At 37.0% G+C, this 18,972-nt stretch overlaps 1 protein-coding gene across 2 annotated transcripts in view; it reads right to left on the bottom strand.

Moving 5' to 3' along the window:
- Window positions 1-18,972, bottom strand: part of CSMD1 (CUB and Sushi multiple domains 1) — a 1,151,643-nt gene that overhangs the window by 129,279 nt on the left and 1,003,392 nt on the right. For both annotated transcript variants that reach the window (XM_035319885.1, XM_035319886.1), the window contains exons 41-42: window positions 17,029-17,238; window positions 5,285-5,473 (exon numbers count right to left, since the gene is read on the bottom strand). In XM_035319885.1, the coding sequence (XP_035175776.1) occupies window positions 5,285-5,473; window positions 17,029-17,238 (399 nt within the window). The remainder of the gene's footprint in view (window positions 1-5,284; window positions 5,474-17,028; window positions 17,239-18,972) is intronic.

Below are 18,972 nucleotides of genomic sequence, written 5' to 3'. Positions count from 1 at the left end.
GAGCCCAGCAGCTGCCCCATGTCAGATCAGAGCCAACTCCAGACACCTCCAAAGGGACCTGCCACTGGCCAAAGCCAAGCCAGGGAGAGATGCTGGGTGGGACTCTGGGAGACCAGACTGAGGAAAGGGAAAAAGGTGATGCACAACAGCAGCTGAGAGAGAAGAGGGAAATGTGAGAGAAACAGCCCTGCAGGCCCCCAGGTCAGTGCAGAACGAGGGCAGGAGGTGCTCCAGGCACACAGCACAAGTTCCCCTGCAGCCTGTGGAGAGGCCCCTGGTGGAGCAGGCTGTCCCCCTGCAGCCCATGGGTCCCACATGGAGCAGATCTCCACACTGCAGCCCATGGAGGAGCCCCCGGTGGAGCAGGTGGATGTGGCCTGGAGGAGGCTGCAGCCCATGGAGAGCCCCTGCAGGAGCAGGCCCCGGGCTGGAGCTGCAGCCCGTGGAGAGGAACCCACGTAGGAGCAGGGGGTCTGGGGGGAGCTGCCGCCCGTGGGGGACCCATGCTGAAGCAGTTTGCTCCCGGGGGATGGACCCTGTGATATGGAGCCATGTGGGAGCAATTCCTGAAGAGCTGCTGCCCGTGGGCAGCCCCCACAGGATCAGGTTAGGAAGGACGGCATCCCGTGGGAGGGACCCCACGTGGAGCAGGGGCAGAGAGTGACTGTGAAGGATAGGCGGAGACGAAGTGTTGGGGACTGACCTCAGCCCCCATTCCCTGTTCTTCTGTGCTGCTTGGGGGGAGGAGATAGATGAGGGTGTTTGGGGGAGAAGGTGTTTTTGGGTTGCTTCTAGTTCTCACTGCTGTAGTCCGTTATCAATAGGCAATAAATTACATTAATCTCCCTATGCCGAGATTGTTTTGCCCATGATTATAATTGTTGAGTGATCTCCATGTCCTTATCTCAACCCTTGAGACCTTTGCATCGTATTTTCTCCCCCTTTTTCTCTGAGGAGGGGGAGTGAGAGAATAGATGGGGTGGAGTTCAGCTGCCCAGCTGGGTACAACCATTCAGTATTGGAAACATTTCAGTATTTGCCTTTCTATACTGCCGTAAATGCAAAACAGCCTAAGTGCCTGGAAAGAAAACTGTTCTTTTATTTAAAAATAAAACAAAACTCAGCAATCTCATGTATTAAGATACTTTCTAACTGAACTACTGAAGTCTGGGGGCATGGCCTTTCTCATCCCAGTGCCAAATGTTCTGCCCTGAGATTTCCTTCCATTATCTTTTCCAGGATAAAACACTGAGAGTTGTTCACATCATTTATCTTTACCTAAAAATTTATTGCTCTCTAATGCAGATTCTCATAGTGATGTTATGCTGCCACATATGATTTTATTGGATCCTTAGGGGATTATCAAAAGAGACAGGCATGAAACACTGATTCATCTTCTAGAACATTTTTAAGTAGAAAACCCCAATGTCTTTCACTATTCCCCACAGACAGAATGCATCTTTTCTTTGGGTTATTTAGGAAGCTAATCTAATTCATAAACACACTCTGGGAAGAAATTCTTCTCTATTTAGATAGAGCCAGCAATTATTCCTTTCCATACTGAGAATTGGGACTTTCTTCTTTAAATTATGGGAGAGAGGTTTCCCAGAACAGAGAGATAATTCAAAGAGAGTGAATCTCTGGTCCTGTGTCCTATTTGTAAACTAGCACTTTGACTTAAAATGTATTATTCTATGTTTTTTGTTATTCATGTCAAACCCACTATCTACTGATGTAGCACTGTGAATATTATATTGCATATATTTTCATGCTTTGGCAGGGGGGTTGGACCCTATGATCTCTTGAGGTCCCTTCCAACCCCTGTATATCTGTGATTCTGTGACTCTAAGATTACCCTGAACAAATGTCCAGTAAGAGCAAACCCCCAAATGGGAGGTTTCCATACTGGAAAAACAAAATTATTAACATGTATCAGACTACACAAAATCATATGTTTTTAAAGTTCATAGTTCTTCTGAACTATAACTTGCTTTGCATTCTCAGTTGATTTCTTCCAGTTGTGATCAGATGTTAAATAAATGGTACGTGACATAGCAGTTGGTAAATGTGTACTGCCCCGCTATTACTTCTCTGGGTCCCATAGCCTAGCTAACAATTACTCAAACTTTTCTAGAACTTCCTCCAAATGACTGTGTCTTAAACACACATCTGTTTCACAAAACCTTGAACCACTGGCTATGAAAAAAAAAAAAAAAAAAAAAAAAAAAAGACAATTTTCCCAATCAGACTAGAAAATAAGTTAAACAGTGTCTCAGGAGCTGAAGAAGCAAAACAAAATCCACAAGCATGTCCCCCGTTGTGCTTGCTCAGAAGGGCAATATTACCAGGAATGTATCTTTCATTAGAACTTGGAATTATCTAATAGATTCATATTACCCAAAAAATAGCCAGGGTTGTTTTAAATATTATTTTGTACTGAATCAGGTAAAAAAAATCTAAGTTTGTATACAACACTTTTACATTTTTACAGAATTTCTTTTGTTTCAACAAACAGAATGGAAATGGTATAACTAAAACTTAAAATATATTTTTACGGAAAGGGAACTTGTTTTATTCACATTTAAGAATATTACCTTTTCAGAACTGTATCACTGCTAGAGGGTCTTTACACTATAACTAATATTAACTCTCCTCTTGTTTGACAGATTTACCTTCAATATTTTTATTATTTTTTTTCACTTTGATGTTTCTGTAATAATCAATTCTCCCTTTGGCCATTAGATCACATTTATGTCTTACTCCTGGAGCATGTCAGACCTCTATGTCTATTTAATAATGGGGGAAAAACAATCATAGTTTAAATTAAAATGAAACTTGGGTTAATAATTTTGTATAATAATTCCTATAGTAATTCCAATAATAACAGTAACTCAAGTAATATTTTTGAAATGCATAAATTGGGGATTTAAATGATCTTTATGCTTTAATACAAATCTCAAATGGACAAAGATTAGTATCTGTGAAAACTTCATCCAGAAAACTCCTTTTAGACTGTATTTCTTCCTCGTAAACCCTTTGCAGTACAAGAAATAAACAATACTTTCAACCTCCTCTCTATATTTAACCTACTACATTTCTGAGCAATTTATGGAAATTTGCATAAACTATTATGGAATTAGAACATAAACTTTATGGATTCTTATAACACTGGACTTATGTGACAAAATAAGAAAATAACACAAGTGTCCCTTCCCTGAGGAAGGGACATGCTGCAGTGCATTATAGTTAGGCTGACAGTGAAAATCGTTAGCGCCATTACGCCTTGTTATGATGGAAATTAATAATTTATCTCAATCTATTTTAATTCTTCTTAGCTGGTTGATTAGTCATGACAACACTTTAGTTCTACATAATGACCACATCATTTATTTGTAACTTGTTTTAGCTGAAAGACCAAGTAAAAGCTTCACAAAGGGAAAAAACTATAGGTTACTCTGCTCATTGTTCCCACCCAAAAGAAAATGCATACACATACAAAAAAGCAAAAGTGAAAAACACCACACAGAATAGAATAATAATAATAATAAATCATATGGATTTAAGATTATTTTTGGCAATATCATGAGTGCTCATAATCAATAATACTTTGAAAGATACTAGTAGAACCAATAATTCATTGTGGAGCAACATGATTCATATTATAATATTCAGGCTTTGGCTGCTTACATTACAGATTAGGATAAAGGTGCAATTCTTCAGTAAAAGCTGCATTACAGAATCATCTAGGTTGGAAGAGACCTCCAAGATCACCGAGTCCAACCTCTGACCTAACACTAACAAGTCCTCCACTAAACCATATCCCTAAGCTCTACATCTAAACGTCTTTTAAAGACCTCCAGGGATGGTGACTCAACCACTTCCCTCGGCACCTATTCCAACGCCTAACAACCCTTTCAGTAAATAAGTTCTTCCTAATATCCAACCTAAACCTCCCCTGGCACAACTTTAGCCCATTCCCCCTCGTCCTGTCACCAGGCATGTGGGAGAATAGACCAACTGCCACCTCGCTACAGCCTCCTTTAAGGTACCTGTGGAGTGCAATAAGGTCACCCCTGAGCTTTCTCTTTACCAGGCTGAACAATCCCAGCTCCCTCAGCCGCTCCTCGTAACACTTGTTCTCCAGATCCCTCACCAGCCTTGTTGCCTTTCTCTGGACTCGCTCAAGCACCTCCATGTCCTTCTGTAGCGAGGGGCTCAAAACTGAACACAGTACTCGAGGCTACACTGCTGGCTCATATTCAGCCGACTATCAACCAATACTCCCAGGTCCTTCCCTGACAGGCAGCTTTCTAACCCCTCATCTCCCAGCCTGTAGTGCTGCTTGGGGTTGTTGCACCCCAGGTGCAGGACCCAGCACTTGGCCTTGTTGAACTTCATACCATTGGCCCCGGCCCATCGGTCCAGCCTATCCAGATCCTCCTGCAGAGCCTTCCTACCCTCAAGCAGATCGACACACGCACCTAACTTGGTGTCATCTGCAAACGTACTGAGCGTGCACTCAATCCCCTCATCCAGACTGATAAAGATGTTAAAGAGAACTGGCTCCAGTACTGAGCCCTGGGGGACTCCACTAGTGACCGGCCTCCAACTGGATTTAACTCCACGACTCTTTGGGCCCGGCTACCTAGCCAGTTTCTAACCCAATGAAGTGTACACCAGTCCAAGCCATGAGCAGACAGTTTCCTGAGGAAAATGCTGTGGGGGATGGTGTCAAATGCCTTACTGAAGTCAAGGTAGACCACGTCCACAGCCTTTCCCTCATCCACTAAGCGTCACCTTGTCATAGAAGGAGATCAGGTTCATCAAGCAGGACCTGCCCTTCATAAACCCATGCTGACTGTGCCTGATCGCCTGGTAGCCCTGCAAGTGCCATGTGATGACACTCAAGATAATCTGCTCCATGAGCTTCCCTGGCACTGAGGTCAAACTAACAGGCCTATAGTTTCCCAGGTCAGCCTTCTGGCCCTTCTTGTAGATGGGCATCACGTTTGCTAGCCACCAGTCAACTGGGACCTCCCCCGATAACCAGGACTGTTGATAAATGACGGAAATCAGCCAGCTTTTGGCCAGCTTTTCTGCCAGTTCTTGCAGTACCCTCAGGTGGATCCCATCCGGCCCCATCGACTTGTGTACATCCAAGTGCTGTAGCAGGTTGCCAACCATTTCCTCGTGGATTGTGAGGGCCACATCCTGCTCCCCACCCAAAAAAAAAGTAAACAAAAATCATAAAGTACTGTGAGTTTTGAAGCACACAGAAAGTTACCTTCACATCTAGGAAAATGATAGTTCCAATTCCTGTTGATTCCATGTTGGCATGTGAGAACAGGCTGACCCCTCAAAACATATCCAGGATAGCATTCAAATGATACCGACTGACCCACGCTGTAATCCGAGTTGACTATATATCCATTCAAAAAAGGAGGAGGATCGGGGCAGTTCTGTAACTCATAAGCTGGAAGAGAAAAAAAATGCTTAGTCAGCTCTCAACACAAGAATTAACCATTAATTTAAATTCTGTACTGGATTCCATAGTAGGTTAACACAAAGGCTAAAATTCAGTATCCGAATGGTTAACACATATCAATAATAAATAATTTTAGGAATAAATCATTCATTTAAACCATTCAGCTCTTAACAAAGGAATGAAGGAATTAGTTTCAGAGACAAGGCATAGGAAAGATCAAAATCTGGAATAGAATGAATTACTATTAAAATTACTACACTATTATTATTATTACTAAACTATTACTACACTACTATTCTCAAGATTAAAATTTTCCACAGAAATTTTCAAGTATATTTTCCTATTTTGATATATGAAACAATTCCATTCATTCCAAGTAAGAAATTGTAAGATGATTTATGAAAAGAAAATGTCCATGATGACTGAAATTAAATTATTTTTATTAAAAAATGGTCGTATCTATTGAACAGTTCACAGTGCAACTTCCAAATTTGAAAGTCTATATTTATTAATATTGAAGTGTAAATTATAACACCATAACAACTTGAGACTTTTTTTCTGATAGTTTTCATACGTCAATCTATGTGTCATATAGTAAGAATGAATGTAACTGCAGCACAACTGAAGTTTTTGCAGCAGTGTGAACACTCTGTAGCAACCCAAACTTTTGAAATTGAGGTTAAGTATGTGTATTACTATGGTGGCTTATATTTATTTGACTGGCAATATTGCAGTTTGTTCATTAGCTGCATTGATTAGATAGTGCAATGACTTTAACAATAAATCGGCACACAATCACAACAATTGTTCAAATGATTCCACACAAACAGTAAGTATTCTAATAAGGCATAATACAGTCATTCATTACAATTTTATGAAATTTAAGATTTTCACAAGCCATTGAACTTTTTTTGTATACATTAAACTATTCAGAATATCACCCAAACAAAACAAAATTAAATAGAGAATTAATGGAAGACTATAAAGCCAGAGAAGTCAGATTTAGAAAAGCAAAAATATAAGGAAAATGTTCCTTCTAGATCTATCTCCAAACAAAAATTATACTAATGAGTCACCATATTTAATGTTGGAGTTTATGTTTCCAAAGACCTCAAAATATTATATATGTTTAATTAATACAAATTAGTGCAACGAACATTCAGAGAGAGCTTTCACTAATAAGAAGATTCACTGAAATACAAAGACAATTTAAAATACATGTTTGCATATTGGAGATATATTGATTTAGAATATTTAAATGATAAGTAGTCCCACAGGAAGCAAGGAAGAAAAAAAAAAGGGGGGGGGGGGGGTTATAAAAACATTACATAGAATCATCCATATACAACCAACTTCACAGAGATAGGATAGCAAGTAACTGCCTCTTAAGGACTTATTGTTGATGAATGCCCTGATTTTTCTGAGTATTCCGTTTACAGTTACGAAATACCCTTGTCAGAAGATAAGGAAGTTCAAACGAGAACAATAATACTAGCGTGCTTTATACTAACATATGCTTTTAAGTCCAAGCTCTACATATACAGTAAGAGGAAGAACATGTGCATGAAGTATTTTGTTATTTTTTCAAAGTGAATCATGACAGTATGTGTATGTTAATTCTGGGAACATATACTTGCTATTATCAATTAGATTCTTAAATAAGCTATTTCAGCAAGATGAAGGAAAACATAATTCTGTTGTGCTTACTTAAAGTGCCTACTTAAAGTGAAGTAGTAGTGCTATGCCTACTTAAAGTGAAGCTTCTACTTAATTGCTTCTCTGAAACAGAGCTAATATCATAGTTTTTCTCAGTCATTGCTGATTAAAGTCAAGCTACAGAATAAAGACGAATTTTATTTTGTGCTCGCATCCTCTGTTTCCCTGATGAATCTAGAATTCTGGATTCCCAGTGAATCCAGAATGAAGTGTTCATAAGAATACAAAGATGTGGAGAGATAAGGAACTACCAGAAATATTCAGAAACCATCTAAGAAATCAGACTCTTCTTCCAAATAATAACAAAAAAAAATCAAGAGAAAATGAAAACTTAACAATCAGAATTAATTGCTACTGGGAAAGAAATAAAATAATAATAATAATAATAATAAAAAACAACCAATCAACTTTATTCTACCTTAATTACAGTTCATTAAAATCTTCTGCTAAATCTAGTAGTGACTCATTAATTTTTGATAGTATTATTACTCCTGCTCCCATTATTCATACAGCACCACTACAGCTAATATAATTAGCATCAATATGAATTACTACCAGCATCTTTCTACAAAATAGAATACTAAAAATATTATTTAATATTACAGGACTCATTAAGTCCTACAGGACTTAAGTCCTACAGAATTTATTAAGTCCTATATATTACTAATATATAAAATTATATAAAAATCTACTTAGCAAATTATAAAACAAACAAACAAGAAAAACCAAACATATAAACAACAACAACAACAACAACAATAAATAAAATACTTTTTCTGAACGGTTACAGGATCTCACAGATTTATTTGAAAAGGTGCACTACAACTTTGCCCAATAGTTACAAAGACAGTATTTTGGAATAATGACAGTAAGTACTGAAACTTTTTAACTTTGGTTGTACAATATTTTGAGATGAACATTAATTTTGTTTTGGTTAATTTGTTGCAATATAGTACCTACAAGGAACATTTTAGACTTTAGTGTGTTCTCAGGCTTTTCTAAGTCTTAAAGAGACAGCAGTGTGCTCAGGTAGCCAGGAAGGCCAACAGCATCCTGGCTTGTATCAGAAATAGCATGGCCAGCAGGACTAGGGAAATGATTGTCCCTTTGTATGTGGCACTTGTGAGGCCACATCTTGAGTGCTGTGTTCAGCTTTGGGCCCCTCACAAATAGAAGGACATCAGGGTGCAGGAGCATGCCCAAAGAAGGGCTATGATGCTGATGAAGGAACACAAGTCCTGTGAGGAGCAGCTGAGGGAACTGGGGTTGCTTAGTCTGGAGAAGAGGAGGCTCAGGAGAGACCTTATTGTGCTCTACAATTACCTTAAAGGAGGCTATCACACTTATCTCGCTGATCTACATGAGAAGGAAACACAGGAAAAAAATCAGGAAAAAAACAAACAAACAAACAAAAAAACTGAAATAATATCAATATCTATCCCTCTAATTTGCACAACATTCCTAAAATCCTTTGAAATGGTAGTGGAAAAATAAAGCTTATCTTTTAAAATATACTCAGAGATACAAATCTTTTCCTCCTATTGTAAGTAAGGTAAATAAACAGATAAAGAAATTCTGGGGGGTTGTTCTGGTATTTCTTTTAATAAGGATAGATCCTGTGCCTAAATCAGATTATCATAAATTTGGCAGTCAGACAGGGGTGAAAGCATTTGCTGGAGAAGAATGTAATAAGAAAAATGATGGTAAATATAAAGATACTCTCTGCATGTGACTTGTGGTATAAATCCTATGGGTGATTTACAAATTTTTTGAGTAACTGTAAGTTCGGTGATCCATCTATCATATCATGATTTATAGGCCACTCAATGAATTTGTTTTATAGTTTTAATACTAATATGAATTATATTGTTCTCTGTACTTCTGATATATGCAACAACTATACCTGATTTAACAGCACAATTCATTATTCAGTCATCACTATTAAATATTACCCACAATTCTGATGTCACACCTCACAAAAGAAAGCTTTTTTATTAGTGTCACACCCAAAGACTTGTTTTTCTTATTGAGCTTTACCAAATGATATACTGTTTCACAACAGAAAAAAAAAAAAAAAAAAAAAAAAAAAAAAAAAAAAAACCTAGTGAGAGCCTGAAATGAAGCCCAACATAAAGAAAATCTGAGAGAAAGATTTAATTCCATCCCTGGCAATAGTCAAATATTTGAATTTCAAAATGGTATCTTGTACTGACATTAGGAATTTCTTTGTGCAATATATTTTGCATTGGTGAGAAAAGAATGTAAATCACTACAGGAATATAACTGATTCTCTGCTATCTTGCTTTTATGATTTAATATATTGATTTTATGATTTAAAAGTGTTTTCCCTGTTACATTAACACAAGGTGATTTACTCTGCAAATACTACATATATCTGTAACACTTCAACATAGAAATAATTACCATATAGAATAATTGTATTAGCAGACAGCTGAGTACACAAACACTCAAACATTAGGAAAGCTCACAATTAAGACTACTTAAAGAACATTTTTGCAGATGCATTGTGCCATGATTAGAGTCACAAAACATGGATTAATTTTGTCTAGACTTATAAAATCATTTTCTATGAGCCACCAAAAGATACTATTCACTTCCACTAGTATTACTCCCTTAGGACAACTTCTGAAACCATATTTAGAAGTATAGCAGTTTTTCAACAAATCCCTTTTTCTTTCCAGAATTTCAATGTCTCAAAAGTTCCATCATAATTAACCTTTTGGTAGATAAAGGTCATCAGATTTAACACATTTAAAGTGTATTGTGTACATGCATGAATGTGCTTGAGGAAGCAAAAGAGTGCATCAGAACTTTTTTTTTCTGTATTTTCTGTAACATGTTTCTCTCCAAGTGTGACAGAAAGAGATTCTCACTTCAGCTTTATGCTACACTGAAATTCTGAACAGATTAAAAATGCTGTTAGAATTCCAGTCATGTGAACTATGATACCTGCACTAATGATTACATAAATAAAATATTTACCTGCTTCCAATAAAGAAGTTCTAGTCCCAAAGGGACAGCTATGTAGAAAAAAAAAATACGTTCCAGAAACATTAAAAGGCTGAAGTAATACCTGGCAGTTATACCATAGCCAGATATTAACACCCTCAATGAATTTTTACAACTATTACTAGCTGTGTCCTAAATTCTGTAGTGAATCTCTCAGAAGCCTTAACAGACATTTATTTTTCTGACCTAGCATATATCTTGAGTCATTCCAGCTATATGCAGAGTATCCTCAGCCTGTAATTAGTCAACTTGGCTTGCCAATCAAAATTCTGTGACAGTCTTCTGTGTGACTTTTCCCCTTCAGATCTGGTATGCATAGACTAGTTGCATCTCAGATACTGAGATTCAAAAGACGTGGTGGTCTCAGTAAGTCAAATTTCCCAGTCCACAGTGATTTAGAAATGTTCTTCTAAGCATTTGTGGTCGCTTCCCATCTTTGCTACTTGTCATAGGTGGCTAAACCACTGTGAGGATAACAAAAAGCCACAGTTTCTTAATTCTTCTGGTTTTTGAATTAAAGAGTGTAAAAGTTATTTCAATAACAGAAAACAAAAACACACACAACAAAAACTAAATATTACTCTTTTGAAAATCTGGAACTGTAAAGTCCTCTCATTATCTTACAGATCAGTAAAAATAGTACGTGATAAAACTTATCTGAACTGCTACAGACAGCTAAGACACAACCAATATGAACTTCCCTCTTGTTATTGATAAAATCAAAGGTCAAACAACAGACACAAATGCATTAAGTCAGTTTTGTAAAATCATGGAATACTCTCCATTCCTTACGTAATTCAATTGCGAAGGTGAAATGATGACAAAACATGAAAGCATCAGCACAAAACAATTAAGATCTGACCATCGATGGTATTCAGAGCTTTAGCTTCCCTAGGATCCTGCTAAAAGCAGGAAGCTTTTTACTGTGTTGAGAAATACAGAGTACCTAAGTTATTCAGTTTATATATTCAAATTCTGTGCTGTGAGAATTCACTGAGTAGCGCTTAGGAAGCAACACTAGCTCCTTGCAGATGTGGAAAGCAAATATTGTATTGTTCACAGTGTGCATACACTATACTCCCTCAAAATGTTGTGTTCTAGGCTTATACTCTGAGCAGTAAAATCCAAGGCTATATTAGGACTCAATTTCATATGTATTTTTTGGTCTTCAGAAAGTCAGTAGAACAATGTAGAAATAACATTATCAATTCATTATACATTATTCATATACTGGTATCCCCTGAGATGAGGAGTTACCAAAAAGCCTATCCTTTACAAAACACTCTAGAAAACTTCATTTTATGAGTGAAGCTTGCCTGAATGAGCAGACTCAATAACTTCTCCTTTTATTTTCCGATTAGTATCTTTATAAAGAAGCCAGCCTTTTTATACCTTGCAAAAAATCCTCTGCCACTGCTTCTTGTGTTCTAGTTAGTAGAAATTATTTTAACTTTTTAAAAGCTATTTTTGCAATGTACCATTGCAAAATGGTACTCAGTGCCATTCAGTAAATGGATGAATTTAATCTTAAATTTACTGTAATGTAAACTTAAGTACAGTGAAGAAAAAGAAAAAGAAAAAAATCAGTCAAGGATTAAACTATGGAGTATTCTGGGTATTAATTAATACGCAACATATTCATTAGGGCATTGGAATAAGTTTGGTGAATGTGACTACTGATATGGACTACAACTTTCTGGCTGCTTTTTAAGGTTTTATAAAAATGATTTAATTCTCTGAAAAACAATGCTTTTTACTTGTAGATTTTTTCCCCAGTTATAATATAGTGGGAGATAAGAAAACAGACTAGAAGCAGTCTGAAAAAACGTCTATTAAATGTGTAAAAATAATATCCATCTGCCTTGCTCTACATTCCTATTGAAATGATAAAAATGGACAAAAAGAAAAAGCATGATTTTTTTTTTTTATATATATATTCAGTATAAATTTATTCTAATTCTTTTCAAAATCTGGTTTGTGTATGCTATATCTACTTGCAGTGGTATATACCCTCTGGTTTTATGTACAACCTTTCCTTAGTCCTAATAACTACTTTTTCCCTTTTATTTAAGAACTAGATGCATGTTTTAGATGCCTTGAAGTATTAAATGCTTTTGAAATGTGCTTCTTGGAAATCATGTCAAGTATTAGTGATATGCCTTGAAATGCTATTTTGTTTGGTATAGCAACTGTTTGATTTGCCCAGTTAGGAGGAACAATGAAGTCAGTAAATTATTTTGTCAGTTGCGGAACAAAAAAAGCTTTTATTTATATATTTTATTTTATTTACCTAGATTTGAGCACTATGTTCTTATAAGCAGACACCAACATGATTAAGCCCTTTCTGGATTACCTTACTGTATTTACAGTATCTCCAAACCCATGAAACACAATCAATACGCTTTCTGTCAGAGTAAAATGCTACAGGCTATATGCCATTTATGCACCTGATAGTGCAAGACCTCAGAGATCTGAGATCAGTATGATCTTGCCTTGGCCTGAGCTGAATTTAGCTCGCTTTAACAATTGCTAGCAGCCAACTGTTTATTACCTAACACATACTCTGCAAATACTATGTATGATAAAGGTCTGGCAAGGTCAGTCACTGCTTAATAACATTAGTCCTTTATAAAGTTCTTAGAGTAACTGAAGATGGGGAAAGCAACTTTCAAAGTCTGGCTAGGAAACAATAGGAAAGAAACATACTGTGATAATACAAATAATAAAAAAAATAAAAATAAAAAATAAAAGCCATTTAAAAAAATAGTAAACACCCAGAAGACTCAAATCGCTGACTGAATTTTTTCAATGTACTTAAGTTTCTTTTACAGTGGATTTAAACATTAATTGAAATTGAATCCAAGACTGAACTGTAAAAAGTCCCATCATGAACATCATGTTTTTCCCAGCAAAGAGTCGAAGATGCTGATGCCTGCCTCTCCAGTTCTACCTAACAAAGAGAGAAGCTGTCAGTGTTAGGCTCCAAAAGAGCACTGCCAGGTGAACATAATACAAAAGAACTGGTGTAGGAAGAAGTTGTTGCATAACAATTTCAACTGTATTGTTTATTTTTTTATTATTCTGTGTTTATTGACTTGGACAAATTAACTGTTAAAACACTAATTGGACAAAAAATAATTTACCCCTATAGACTCTTTACCTTCTCAACATGGGCATTATTTCAGGTCTCTGTCACCTATGTTACTAACATCATACTAATTAATTAATAAACTAATCAATATGATAATAAATATACTAAATAAGATATTAATCAATTAATGCATTACTATTAACACTAATAATACTAATGTTACTAATCAGGAAGAAAGGACAAAAGATGATAGATTCTCTATCATCTTTGAAAGGTCCTGGAGAACGGGTGAGGTGCCTGAAGACTGGAGGATAGCCAGTGTCACTCCGGTCTTCAAGAAGGGCAGGAAGGAGGATCCGAGAAACTACAGGCCAGTCAGTCTCACCTCTGTGCCTGGAAGTGTTGGAGCAGCTTGTTCTGGATGCCATCTCCAAGCAATTGGAAGAGAAGAAGGTTATGAGGAGTAGTCAGCATGGATTCACCAAGGGGAAGTCATGCTCGACCAACCTCGTTGCCTTCTATGATGGCATCACCAGCTGGGTAGATGGGGGGAGAGTGGTGGATGTCATCTACCTTGACTTTAGCAAGGCTTTCGATACTGTCTCCCATGACATCCTGCTAGCAAAGCTGAGAAAGTGTGGGATAGATGAGTGGACGGTGAGGTGGGTTGAGAACTGGCTGACTGGCCAAGCTCAGAGGGTGGTGATCAGTGGAGCAGAGTCTGGCTGGAGGCCTGTGACTAGCGGTGCTCCCCAGGGGTCCGGTCTTGTTCAACATCTTCATCGACGACCTTGATGAGGGAATAGTGTCTGCCCCTCAGCATGTACGCTGATGACACAAACCTGGGAGGTGTGGCTGACATGCCAGAAGGCTGTGCTACCATTCAGCAAGACCTGGACTGACTGGAGAGATGGGCAGGAAGAAACCAGATGAGGTTTAATAAGAGCAAGTGTAGAGTCCTCCACCTTGGAAGGAACAACTGAAAGTATCAGTACAGGCTGGGGGACGACCTACTGGAGAGGAGGTCTGTGGAGAAGGACCTGGGGGACCTGGTGGACAACAGGTTGACCATGAGCCAGCAGTGTGCCCTGTGGCCAAGAGGGCTAATGGGATCCTGGCGTGCATTAAAAGGAGTGTGGCCAGCAGGTCAAGGGAGGTGATCCTCCCCCTCTACTCTGCCCTGGTCAGGCCTCACCTGGAGTACTGTGTCCAGTTCTGGGCTCCCCAGTACAAAAAAGACAGGGATCTCCTGGAAAGAGTGCAGCGGAGGGCCACAAAGATGATACGGGGCCTGGAGCATCTTTCCTATGAGGACAGGCTGAGAGACCTGGGTGTGTTCAGCCTGGAGAAGAGGAGACTGAGGGAGGATCTTATCAATGTCTATAAATATCTGAGGGGTGGGAGACAGAAGGATGTAGCTAACCTCTTCTCAGTGGTTTGTGGGGATAGGACAAGGGGCAATGGCCACAAGATAGAGCACAGGAAGTTCTGCACTGACATGCGAAAGAACTTCTTCATGGTGAGGGTGGCGGAGCGCTGGAACAGGCTGCCTAGAGAGGTTGTGGAGTCTCCTTCTCTGGAGATATTCAAGGCCCGTCTGGACACCTACCTGGGCAGCCTGCTCTGAGGAACCTGCTTTGGCAAGGGGGTTGGACCTGATGATCTTTCGAGGTCCCTTCCAACCCCTACAGTTCTGTGATTCTCTGATTCTGTGATTCTGTGACAAGGAAAGATAAATATTTTGGAGTAATAAAGACTTGTATTTTGAAGTCCAGTTGCCGCAATTGCAAACTGACTAACAGGAAGAGGGAGAAATCCAGCAGTCTCAAAATAGAGGACACAATTTTGCACTGTCAATGAGTCAGTCATGACATAATTTCTATCATCAGTTGGCAAATTGCAATTGGGTAAAGCAGAAATAAGGCAATGTCTTTCAAAAGGGGGTGATTTTAACATGATAAAGAAAAAAAAAAAAAAAAAAAAAGACATCAGTTTATTTTGTATGGTGCCCTATTCATCACATTGTCATTTACTTCTGACCAGACAAAATAATCCTTATGGACATACTGGGGAAGGGGAGAAGGGGAGAACAGAAGAAATGAGTAATTCTGAGCTCAATTCACCAACCTTTTTAAAATATGCAATAAACTTAATACATTCATAATCCATCTTCTCCAAGCTGAGTCTGATTTGCCTGTGACAGGTGAGATATTTGTCTAAGATATTAGGTGAGATAGGTGTCCTTACCTCAAATCATGAGTTGTTTCATTGTATTTTCTCCTCCTGTCCTGTTGAGGAGCAGGAGTAAGAGAGAATTGCATGGTCAGCACCTGACAGCTAGCCAAGGTTAACCTACGTCAGTGCCATCATGTACTATCATTTACATAATCATTAGCAAAAATTGTTGTCCTTGTTAAAATCACAGAACACCACGTACACCAATTAAATTTGCACCTCGATACACAAGAAGAGATAAAGATACAAAAGGTATTTTGATTTAAAAGCAAATTGAACCCGTTTTCTTTTCCCTTGTTCAAAGCATCATAAAACATAGTGATTATTAGAATATGAATGTATGCTTTCCATGAAAAACCAAACCCAAAATCTAGCTGAGCAAGATGGAACATTCCTTCCAAATGTGATAGTGTTATACACTCCTACAAGCAATTTAAGATTTAACTATTAATTTCGTAATAGGAAATCCTGTTTGTCAGGAGTTAGTCACATATAATTAGGTCTATAAAGACTCAGTACCATTAAGGAAGGGCTTGTTATAGTAAAAGCACACTAATTAAAAGCAGAACAAAGAGCACTAGAGAATATACAGGACACATACCATATAGCTTTTAATTTTATTTATTTGGCATTTATACAATTTGCTACTTTTCTGTCTTTCCACAAAATTTGAAAAAGAGCCACCTGTCCAACTACAATTGCACTTGGCCAGGAATAAAAACCACACTAGGTGATTGTGATGTTGTGACAGCATTCCCTATTTAACATCTAAGACTATGTGACAGAACATGACTAGATCATCTCCACAGGCAATAGAGAGATGAGACCTCTTCCTGGGAATGCTTTATGCACATTAGCCTAATCCGGTGAAACAAATCTCTGCTGGAAGACTTTTACTTTTTACCTATTGATTCTGTAGATACAATTTACCTGTAACTATATACATGTGTGTACAAATTCATACATATTTATATAAACATATAGGCTTATATACATATATATGCAAACCTAAGTTATCTAAATTAGTAGCCCAAAACAAGGTGACATTCAACCAGCCATAATATTTTGGTAACCTGTTCAGATCCTGTATTTGGTTTTAACAGATTCCACTAAAATTATTTAAAAATTTTTGAAATATGCGCAAATTAACACAATTTTTTGCCACCAATGGAGAAAAAAAAAAAAAAAAAAAAAAGGCAGCTATTCAGATGAATAAAAAAGCCAACAGTAAAAGACCACAAAAAGATCTCATGTTCAGATGTTCAAATACTTAATATATCATTTGAAAAAACAGATATGGAATGTTTTTCATTTTCTGTTATTTTTCCACATCTCAACTAAAAAAAAAAAAATCTATGGATTTAAAAATTTTACATAAGAGTAAGTTATCCTAATATATATATATATATATATTGTAATTTTTTTATTTTTCATATTTATCATAATTTTCACTGTGTTATTTCAAGCTTACCTTGGTATGTCAGCTTAAATCCTTGCCTATTTTCTGAGTGGTCACTGTAAAAATGGACAAGTGTTTCATGAGTAGTACTTAGTAAAGGTGATGGGAGGTCTGTTCCACTAAACTGGCCAATCATAGAGCTGGTGTGGTAAGGCCCATTCTGAATTTCAAGGAAATCATGATTTGCTTCAGTGGAGAAGTTTAGAAACTGAATATGTGCACCTGCAGCAATAGAAAGAAAGACAAATTCAAACAATAATAAAAGAAAGTCATAATAATTGTTATTAGTATTATATTTATATTTCAGTGACCATTCAAAGCGGCATGCTTAAATTTATGAAAAAACAGCTAAGTTTGGCAAGAGTCCAAGAGTCCAAGCTTCTAAATTTTTGGTTCCTAATACATTTTATCATAACTACACATGAAGGGACCAGTGAAAGGAAATCAGGAAGTCAGCAAACTTGTATTCGTTACATTCCTAAACCAGCCTATGGAAACACTCAAGAGAGGGGCATGTCACAAATCCTGCTGTGTCATCAAGTGCTCAGGATGCTGCTGAAATAGCATTGCTGTAGGTGGGCCAGGCCTCTGAAGAGATAGCATAAAGAGGAATAAAACAGAATGACTAAATTAAAGCAATGTGAAATATTAAATGCTTTAAGGTGCTCCCTGACTCTCTTTTTAGAGACTCCAAGTTTACATCTCACATGTCTCCAAAACACAGAGTCTCTAAAAATACTTCTAAAGATATTATTCTTTCCAGAAAAATACCTCATGGATTATTTACCAGGGTATGTAATTCATTCACTCTTGTTCTATAGCTCCTTTCTTTGTCTCTGTGATATGCTATCTAATCATTTATACAAAATGATTTTTTTTTCCTACAGGAGAAATTAATTAAGTAAACTGTTAGGCCATAGGAATATGGAATATCTAGCTCTAGTACCTTCTGACCTATGCAGTGGAGGAGATACAAAAACAAATAATTCAGCTCTTGAATAAGAAAAGTTATCCCAATGCTATCAATAGAGAAACATACAGAACATATTAAAGTCAGCCACCTTCTATATGGTGTCTGATATGGTTAGTCTAACTTGAATAAATTCACTGATTTTACAATGTTTTGGGGATATAAGATGAGGTAGAACACCAAGCAGCCTGGAAACGTCTTCAGTATCAGCATTTAATCATTTCTATCAGACAACACCAGACATGTTAACAGCATGGGAATTCTAAAAATTTGAACAGACTATTAATATTATACTTAAGATGCTTAAAGTGACAAGCAGGTAATTCAATTGAACATATTTATATAGGCCCCAAATCAGCATTTAGATATTTAAATAAAGTAGCCTAATTTTCTGAAATAGTCTCTAGGTACTCCACAGAGTACCTTGAAAATGGAATTTCCCTTCTTTAGTTACTTGTTGAGTTACTGAGAAGGAATTCATACTAGTAGTTGTACGCATTCAGTATATAAAATATTTGTATTTTAGAAGTAAAAGTAGATTTACCACTAACTTAAAAAAAAAAAATCAAACTGCCTAAAATAGATACTTATTACATAAACGTAAACATATCTTGCTTTAAAAATAAAATGTTTTGAACGTTAATTCCAATCAGAGGACACATTATGTGTACCACTCAAACCTGAATTTTACATCTATAATTATCAATTTGATGTGTTAAAGAAAATGGTTTCTACACTAAATCATTACTTACATAAAATTATTCAGAATAAAACTAACAGCTACAGAAAATAAATTATTATCCAGTCATAACATAATTGTACTACTTCCTGCTCCAATCTCAAGAGTATTTCCTCTCTCATTTGAATAGACCCTAAATAATAAAAATTCCAAGCTGAGATTTTTTTTTTTTTTTTTTTTTTTACAAATGTTAATCAATTAGATGCTACCTGAAATCACTGCAAAATCACAACTCACTTGAAAAGAC

This window comes from Oxyura jamaicensis, chromosome 3 (assembly GCF_011077185.1).
Source record: "Oxyura jamaicensis isolate SHBP4307 breed ruddy duck chromosome 3, BPBGC_Ojam_1.0, whole genome shotgun sequence".
Classification (NCBI taxonomy): domain Eukaryota; kingdom Metazoa; phylum Chordata; class Aves; order Anseriformes; family Anatidae; genus Oxyura; species Oxyura jamaicensis.
The sequence above is the reverse complement of the archived record's forward strand: the minus strand, read 5'-3'. Positions and strand labels throughout refer to the sequence as shown.